The sequence below is a fragment of the Otolemur garnettii genome, unplaced genomic scaffold (assembly GCF_000181295.1).
Source record: "Otolemur garnettii isolate 467f Iridium unplaced genomic scaffold, OtoGar3 scaffold00058, whole genome shotgun sequence".
Lineage (NCBI taxonomy): Eukaryota > Metazoa > Chordata > Mammalia > Primates > Galagidae > Otolemur > Otolemur garnettii.
In genome coordinates this window covers 10,326,470-10,336,067 of record NW_003852453.1, presented here as the reverse complement: position 1 = coordinate 10,336,067, position 9,598 = coordinate 10,326,470, and the positions used below count along the sequence as shown (strand labels likewise).

Genomic DNA, 9,598 nt, shown 5'->3' with positions numbered 1-9,598 from the left:
TGCTGTGAGCTATGATGCCACTGCACTCTACCCAGGGGGACAGCTTGAGGCTCTGTCTCAAAAAAAAAGAATGAAAAAATAAGAATGGAATTTAACAAGCTTATAATCAGTGCAATATTCTAGGACTTTTTTGGCCTTAGTCCTTTGGATTTAGTCTCAGAATACTAATGCTTTACTTTGCTTCTTAGACATTCACGGAAACGCTGGGAAAACTTTATTCATAGTGAGAACAGACACCTTGTCAGCCCCGAGGCCCTAGATCTGCTGGACAAACTTCTGCGATACGACCATCAACAGAGATTGACTGCCAAAGAGGCCATGGAGCACCCATATTTCTGTGAGTCTCCAGGGACTGTTTTCAGGAGTGTGTGTTCTTAAAAAGACTTCCACCCTTTATCTTTGAGGCCAGTCAAGAGAATTCTAGGTACTTGGGTTGAATCATACTTGGAATTTGGTCTCAGTCATTCTAGACAATTGAGACAGCTTTGCACATTAGTTTCTTGATCACCAAGGGTATTTGCTTATTCCCCAGCTGTGGCTCCCAAGTCCAGTCTGTTTGATGTCTCCCTCCACCTTGAATTAGTAGATCACAAATGTCTAAAATGTTTTTTGAAATATATATATTTCAAAATATATATATTTTTCATATTTGTGGTATAGAAACCTAACCAAAGATTATTCCTACCTTCAAAAAACAGTTCTGAAGTAATAAGATAACCATAGAGTAAGGAAATGGGTGGATACAAGGAATTTGAGGAAAGGAAAGCAGATGTGGAGAGACCTCACTAAAATCCTGGCCGAGCTGCCAGTGTCTACGCCTGGCTTAGGAGCATTTGCGTGCGTTCACCACGTGTGCTGGTTCATTGTTATGCATGCATGCTGTCCTTCCCACCCTTAACTTCTGTTTCAAAAACTGTCTCATCTTATCATATGTTTGAGTCCAGTCAGGAGGGAGACTGGGGAACTGAGAGGTTAAAGAACTTTTCTCAATCAAGATGAAAACTTACAGCACTTAACCTGTGGGTCGTGACGCCTTTGTAACAATGCAAATACATCCTGCATATCAGATATTTACATTACAATTCATAACAGTAGCAAAATTACAATTATGAAGCAGTAATGGAAGTAATTTTATGGTTGGGGGTCACCACAACATGAGGAACTGTATTAAAGGGTTGAGGCGTTAGGAAGGTTGAGAACCACTCCCTTAAAATTATGATATGTCACTTGGCCAGTATGTTCTCTTTCCTTCTCCCCCCATCCCCAGAGATTAACTGAGTTCTTGACTGAAAAATATATTGCTATGTCCTTGAACTTATGGCCCATAAGCATAAGGAAACAGCAAAGTAAAAAGGCCTTACCTTCAGCCTTTTAGTCCCCAGCCCAAGGGCAACTCAGATACCCTCTCTTCAGTTCCTGGCCCAGAAAGCTATTTTTACCCTTTGAGTTAGATCAGATTAAGAATATTGATGTTGGCTGGGCGCCTGTGGCTCAAGTGGCTAAGGCACCAGCCACATACACCTAAGGTGGCGGGTTCGATTCCAGCCCGGGCCCGCCAAACAACAACGACGGCTGCAACCGAAAAATAGCCGGGCGTTGTGGCGGGCGCCTGTGGCCCCAGCTACTTGGGAGGCTGAGGCAGGAGACTCACTTGAGCCCAGGAGTTAGAGGTTGCTGTGAGTGTGATGCCACAGCACTCTACCTAGGGGGATGGCTTGAGGCTCTCAAAAAAAAAAAAATAGAATATTGATGTTTATGACATGTAATTCATGATCTGTCCACTTTTTTTTTTTGAGATAAGAGTCTCGCTGTGTCACCCTCAGTAGAGTGTCATGGCATCACAGCTCACAGCAACCTTGGGCTCAAGAGGTTCTCTGGCCTCAGCCTCCCTTGTAGCTAGGCCTACAGGCACCTGCCATGACACCTGGCTATTTTTGTTTTGTTTTGTTTTGTTTGTTTTGTTCAGCAAGGGTGGGCAGGGTTCGAGCCCACCAGCTCCTGTGTATGAGGCCATGCCCTAACTGCTAAGCTACAGGCCTGTCTGCTTTTCTGAGTACATACCATTTTTCAATTTCAAAAGTTTTAGCCAGGCACAGTGGCTCACACCTATAATTCTAGCACTCTGGCGAGTGGATTGCTTGAGTCCACAAGTTTGAGACCACCCTGAGCAAAAGTGAGACCCCGTCTCTACTAAAAATAGAGAAAAACTGAGGCAAGAGGATTGCTTCAGCTGGAGTTGGAGGTTGAGGTGAGCTATGACACCACAACAATTCTTGTCTATGCGACTTTTGTCTCAAAAATATATATATATATTTTTAAACTACTGTTGCTTGAAACTGATTTGTCTGCTCATGGCTCTCTTTATTCACCTTTCCTTCCAATGTGCTTATTATTGCACATGCTTCAAAGAAATTGGATGTTGGATATGATGTTAGTATTCAAAGAGAAGAACACAAAATTAGTAGAAATTTTAAACAGTAGAAAATTAGGGTTTCTGTGCCTCTCAGCAGTTGAGTTTATACTCTGAGGAGGCGTAAGGGTTGACTATAAGAACAGCTTTCCTGATGATTGCTTCAGTGTCTGATATTTCTATGACCTGAATTCTGGGATTTCTCTGTCTTCCTCTGTTGCTCTCCTGACCCAGGCTTGCCTATCGTTCTTATCTCTCTCTGCCTCATGGTAGAAGAGCTGGGTTTTACCGTGGTGTTTTCTCTGGCACTCAGCAGCTTTGATCAGCTGACTCTCACCCTGCTTTCTTACAGACCCTGTGGTGAAGGAGCAGTCCCAGCCTTGTGCAGACAATGCTGTGCTTCCCAGTGGTCTCACGGCAGCACGATGAAGACTGGAAAGCGACGGGTAATGCGGCATTGATGCTTGCCAATAAAACCAACCAACCAGACACAAATCTTGAAGGAAAACTACAGTGTGATAAAAAGAAATTCTAATCATTCCTTCTAAACGCAAAGAAGAGTAAAGACCTAAAAGTCTGTCAAAAAGAAAGAAACTCCCCAGTACTAGTCTACAGGGAGCTGCCGTTGTGGCAGCAGCTGATGCACGTAGTTCAGGATCTGAAGGAGCTCTGCCTTTGGAATGCATGGGAGATGAGAGACTCGGAGTTGTTGTACATTTACCTTTATTTAACAGGGCACCACTGTTGAATTAACCTATTCAGTCAACAAGCTCTGAATGTCTGACTTCCTATCTATTCCATAGTGGTCTGGTTTCCTTCAGTGAGATTCAGGCTCAAGTTTTAGCAAAAGGTCAACAGACTATACTGACACACCAGCCTCATTTATGAAAAAGAGATAATAAAACAGTGACAGTATTTTTTTTTTAAGCTCTTTTACAAATTCATGTTTTATGTATTTTTTTATGACATGAGCTCTCCAGGAAATGTACCTCATCTTTGCAGTTTTCCTTTAAGCAAACTGCAGTCACCTTTACAAGTCCTCTGTGATGTTAGGAGGCATCATTTTAAACCTTGCAATGCCATGAACAGGTCTATCAGTCTCATCAAAAGTTCCATGCTAAGTGCATAACTTGGAGCTCACTATAACCTTTGTTGATTTGCCTAACCATAACATCTTCGTTTAGCCTTTTTTTGTTGTTTTTTCGGCAGCCTTGTAAGGAAAACTTCACCATTTCCCAGCACTTCCCTATATGTGCACCTATTTTAATGCACCTCTCTGAAACAGAGCTTTTGTTCGCAACCATAGCTAAAGCTGGAAAGTTAGTCTTCAGGCAGGTCAGGGACGGGGGAGACATCCTGTTAGAATTTATTCAAGAAAGACTTGTTTTAAAAAAATGCATCGTCTCTCCTTTCCCTCTTTTTATCTCCATAAGGAAGAAATAATTTCCCACTGTAATCAGGGTAAGAGGTATTTTTAAGCTCTGATATTTGATACATTTGTGTGATGGCAAAGATAAGTCTTTTTATGCAGGTACTGGAGTTGTATGGGCAGAACCATCTGATAACTCAGCAACTGAGAGCACAGGAACATAGAAGGGAATTGGGGAAGGAAGTGGAGCTCTTGGCACAGGTGTTAAAGCTTTGGATCCAGTGTGCTGATTTTCATGTTAGCAAAGAAAGATTTTGTTTAAAAAGAAAAAATAGGGCTAATTTTATTTTGGGGACTCATCAACAGAGTTTGCTGGCAGGGCAGTCCCCCACCCCACCCCCAACTGTAGAGCTGTGCACAGCTCTGGGGACCTCACACACCTAGGCTAGGGCTAGGAGTGTCTACCACCACATCACACCTTAGGGTTTCTTTATGAACTATTTAATAATGCCATACATTTTTATAAGGTTAGATCGTTTGTTTGAAGCATCTGTTTACATTCCATATTCCAATAAAATCTTATTGGTATTAGTAGCAGGTCCTATCTCTAAATGTAGATTCTATTTTTTGTCGTTTGGTCTGTGGGAACTTAAAATGCAAACAAAACTCTTCTCTTATTGTAGAGTTGAGTTTACAAATTAAAAAGTAAGATCCCGAAACCAAGAAATGCATTCAGTTCAAGTTCTCATTACCAGTGCTGCCCGCCTGCATTGCACACTCTGTATATTAATGTAAACATTTGTTCTACATGAAAATGAAAAAGATGTGAGATCTCAGCTGAACAGATTGCTAAGTCGGGCAGCAAAACTCAGTGTTTGGTTTATCAAAAGCCTTCTGCTGTGCCCTTACGAGCAATTCTGAACTGTTGGTTATAATCAGGGAGATGTGCCCTGCAAGGCTTTCCTGCCCCCCCACCTACCACCTGTTACCAGCCACTCCCCTTCTCACTCCCTTTTTTTTCAGTATTTCGAAATATTAATTATTGGAGTACAGATGTTACATGGATATCTTGTTATAATGCCTATCCCTTTTTAAGTTGCCTCTCTGGACCGGGCAGGAGTAGTCAACTGGAGGGTCTTGGTGAAGCAGTAACCCCTTTACTTTCTCTTGGGTGCCCCAGAGGCAAACAAAACATCTGGAGAAGAGTGGGTGATTTACCGCAACCTCCCTGGCCTTTGACCCGAAGTTTTAGTAGGTGCCAGCACAGCTGACCCGCCTGTCCTTGGGCTCTGCAACTCTAGCTTTGACACAGGAGTTCTCCCCATTTAAACATACGGTTTACTTTTCCAGCATCTATACTTTTTACCTCTCTTCATGCCTTAGAATTCTTCGAGCGTAACTGGGTTTGATAGGCTCCCTCCTCCTCGGCCTGGCTATTCTTTCCCAAACTGAGGTGAGTCCAGGCTAGACCTTCTGTTTACTATCTCCAAAAACCATTTTGTGTCCAGATGGGCCCTAAAACTTTAGGGTATTTCCCTGAATAAGGAGATGGTCTTGGAAAGTTCCAAAAGGGTTGTGCGTGTGTGTGTGCGCGCACACATGTACACACATGTATGCAGGAGTGAAATTCTACTACTTAGACTGAACTATGGTAAATTTACCCACCCAGTTTCCTCTTCAGTTTGCCTATTTTTAAACTCAGTAACTTTCATTTGTTTGTTTCATTACCTTATAACATGTTAAAAGTGCCTATGATAAGGACTCAATTATTTCCTAAAGAAAAGCAAAAAAATGTGGGGAACAGGGTAGTGTTACACTATCATCTCAGGTACTGCCTATGTTCAAGGACATAGACTTGGTATGGTGAGAACAAAAGGTTCCTCTGCCAAATTGACAGATCGTCATTTCTTGGCCACAGATGAACAGAACTACAGTGTTTGCTTTGGCTGAGAAATCCCTTGGTGCGAGTGGAACTAATGAAGTGCTAAGTGTCTGTAGTTGGGTGGCAGTTTGTTCTGCCCCGGATGCTCTCTGCTGGCCTTGCCCCTGTCCTATCTCTGTAGGCCAGGTAGGTCGCTGCGTGGGAGAAGCTGCTGATTGTATGATGCAGACCAAGTTCTCCTGGGTCTTCTCATCAGTGAGAGAAGTGCCAGTGTGTTGTTCACTGAGGCAGTTAAACACTGGTCACTCAGCTGGGCCCCCTCCTGGACATTCTGTGACATGTCAGCACTCGAGGTTTAAAGCAAATGTGTTCCCTTGCAGAGAGGAAGGTGTTTTCAGACTGACAGAGGAGATAAAGAAGGACTTGTAATCCTGGGGGGCTTAGAGTGGCTGGGGGAGGGATTGTCAAAAGAAAAGGAACCAATAAGAAATATGATCTAAAGGTAGATCTTGAAGAGGAGACATACCTCTTGAGGGGATGAATTGAGAGGACACCAAGCTCATGTTCTGGAATGTGCTCTGGGGAGGGCACTGCCCCTGGGTTGGTTCCAGTGAGTCTGAAAGGTGGTGCTCTCACGTCCGGTGCTGAGTTCCAGAGAGGGCAGGTGCCTGGGACTCAAAGTCTGTGCCTACTCAGGGAAATGACTTAGGTTCTCCCAGGTGCTGCGTTGACAAGGACGGAAGCAGAACTACCTTGGGATGGACACATGCAACAACTGGAAGAATTTTTATATGTGCATTAAAATAGATCTGGGAGAGCCCGGTTAACAGTTTCCTTTAATGCCAGTTCAGATTAAATGATTAGTTCAGAAACCTGTGTTACTGTGTGAGCTCCCACAGGAAAAAGCAAACTTCCCTCCTGCAATAAATGAGTGGATAATAACTGATCAGAGTCACGGTCATTTGAATATAAATGTGTCGGAAAGCAAAAGCAGGGTCCATACGAGCACACAAGGAGCCAGAGTTTGTCAGTGAGCTTAATAAATTAAGACTGAAAAATGTCTTGCCTTTGAAAAACCAACCCCAGGGTGGGGCTAGAGGGAACAAAAGTGACGGGGAAACATCTGGCCAAGAAAACCGGTAACACCATGCTTTTGAGCTATATAGATGTGTTAACGGAAACACCCCAAACAGGTATTGTAGAGGCTGGGGAAAGATACGATGGGATTATACAGGTGATGCATATTATTGTGTTGAGACTCAACAATGTGCTACAAATGTGATACTTAACCCTGAACTGCATGTATTGGGGATTGTTTAAAAAAAAAACTTTGAATCAATAAATTAACGGTTTTTTACTTGCTGGCTCTGCTTGCTGTAAGTGGTGACTAAGGTTGGGACAGAAATCTTGACATCCAGTGGGAAGCTTGGATAACCTTCAAGAACCGTGGAGCCTTCTATTTCCTTCTGTTTGCAGAAAAGCAGCACTACTGCCTGGGTTGTGATCTTTCGCAAGTGACTACTTCAGACACAATTGGCCACCTCTCTGTCACTGGATGACTGATGTATGATTTGTGTGCTGCTGCCCTTAGGGGGAAGAAAAATGCCATGTTAAATTCTGTTTTCATAAATAAAAATGTTGACAATAACCAGCCTTCCCAAGTGGAAGTACCATTGCTATGAGGACCTTAACTTGTACTGCCGGTTTTGGGGGGAAGGGGGAGGCGTAAACCTTGAACTGCAAAGGTCTTTGTCACACCTTGCTGTGAAGACTCTGTTAGCAGAAGTGGGAGTGGAGGGGTGTCCTTGCCGGTGGTTATGTCTCCTTGTACTTGCTCCTGAGCTATCCCACACCTACTTCTTGAGATTGCCTTGTTTTATTGCACAGCTTTAACCTTGTGGCCCAGTATTCTGCGTTTGTGGAAATCTCTCCCTACGCCGTTCTTGCAACACATGCAGGTACATACGCTGTGGTTTGGCAGACGGGTGTGTCTTTAATTAGTGTGCTTTATTCTCCCTGATCCTCTGTGGAGTTGGGTGCTTGGAAATCAGTTGAAGTGGTTAAAGGCAAACATAGTCCGTTCATTCTTAAGTACCATGCAACCCTTCTCAAACACTCAGCAGTGGAGCCACCCTTTACCCAAAGAAAGTTTTCATGAAATGACTTTTGTATGACTCCTTGCCAGGTGCATAGTCCTTCGTGTTGTAGTCCTGCTCTGGGAGGCATTACTTCTAGAATTCTACTGTTGACATCTTACCACCCACTTGCTATGCTGGACATGGAGGAGAAAGGAGGTTTCCAGGTCATGCCAGACAGCTAGCTATTTTTTAAGTTCACTTACTGCTCTTTGTTTATTAGTGGACTCAACCCTTTCCTGAGTGAATACAGTCCTCTGATTCTTAGTCCCAAGTTGTCCTCAATAAATCAGGTCAGGTCTGAGAGGGAGCTGGAGTTGGACTGCTGAGCTTGTAACTTGGCTTGCACAGAATGGTCCAGACGCTTCAGGGTGAATACAGTCAGCGTCCTGGACCTGAGAGGAGGAGTAGGAGACTGGGTCACGCTGTTCCTGGTGTTGCCAGGACGCGTCCCTTCCTCTCAGACAAGGCCGTACTAGAGACTGCCTCTGTTATGGTGAGCAGAAGAGAGGGTAGAGGGCACTGACTGTAACCTGAAATGACAGTGTGAGTTCTCTCAAGGTTGTCCACCAAGTGGCATAGGAAAGCCAGTTTGCACTCTGTCCCCAGCCCTCCTCAAGGGAAGGGGAGGCCTGCCCCTCACTGCTCAGGTTGATTAATGCCATCTTTCCCCTCCTCCCATCTCTTTCCCCAGGTCTGTTGCGGTTCCTCCCACTTTTCCATAAGCAGAACAAGAACCAAATCAAACGTCTTAACGTGTGTAGAGAGATCACGTTCCGTGAGCAGACACAAAATGGTGGCAGGTTTGGCGAGCACGAACTAGACCAGCTGAAGGGCAGCTGCCACCGTATATCAAACCTCACTTCCGAATGTAAAAGGTTCACTTGCCTTTGACTTCCTGTTGACTTCCTCCCGACCCAGAAAGCATGGGAAATGTGAAGGGTATGCAAAATGGTTGTTGGTTACGTTGCTCTCCTGTGCCCCCTGATTTGTCCCGTGGCCACCTGTTTTTACAGCAGACCGTGCTAATGAGCTGACCACAGACTTCACGGTGGGGGAGCGGGGGCAATACATGGCATGGCGGGCAATTACATATTATTATTTTAAAAGTATATATTATTGAATAAAAGGTTTTAAAAGAAATGTATGGAGAGTTTTCAGTATGGAAGGGGCCATGTATAAAGATCTGTGGCCACAGAAGACTGAGACAGATGTGCATTTGTGCCAGGTTGTAGCCAGAGGAAAGCAGGGGGCATCTCTGAGGCCAGGAGAGCCAGTTTGAAGGATGCTGTTTATAGAGCTAAGTGTTAAGAGTGGAGTGCGCTAATCCTGGAAGTGGGGTTAATAGTCAAGGTAGACTCAGTGAGCCAGGAAAGCTGGGCCTTGCCTTGAGTACATCCCTTAGCCAGCATCCTTCCCTGACCCCCTTCCAAATCAGATGAGACACCTAGCATGTCAGGTGATGGATAAATGTCACCTTGAATGAACTCAGGAAAATCTGAGGATGGTTGAGTCTGCTGTCCTGAGGCAGGAAAGGGGTTGGGGGTCTCAGATCCAAGGGCTGCTTTTGAGTCTGTTCTGAAGCACGAATGTTTTGGAAGGGAGAGTGGCCCACTTGTGAGGGCTGGCCTGGCAGCACTAGTTGTATTTGTTAAATGGAGGAAACAAAGGAGAACCAGTTTTACAAATACGCCTTCACTAGTTCCCTCAGTCCTCATCTCCTAGGAAGCAGTGCTGGGGGAGGTGAGAGTGGTGGCCTCCTAGCCTTGTCTCTGACTGCTGGCTTCCATCTTCCACCGTCC

General features: G+C 44.5%; 1 protein-coding gene across 2 annotated transcripts in view; it reads left to right on the top strand.

The window, feature by feature from the left end:
* The window catches only part of CSNK2A2 (casein kinase 2 alpha 2), a 41,293-nt gene extending 32,354 nt beyond the window's left edge, over positions 1–8,939 (top strand). For both annotated transcript variants that reach the window (XM_003792587.3, XM_023514770.1), the window contains 3 exons: positions 189–337; positions 2,763–2,856; positions 8,491–8,939. In XM_003792587.3, coding sequence (XP_003792635.1) covers positions 189–337; positions 2,763–2,839 — 226 coding nt within the window. In that variant the 3' untranslated portion in view covers positions 2,840–2,856; positions 8,491–8,939. The remainder of the gene's footprint in view (positions 1–188; positions 338–2,762; positions 2,857–8,490) is intronic.
* The last annotated feature ends 659 nt before the right edge of the window (positions 8,940–9,598 follow it).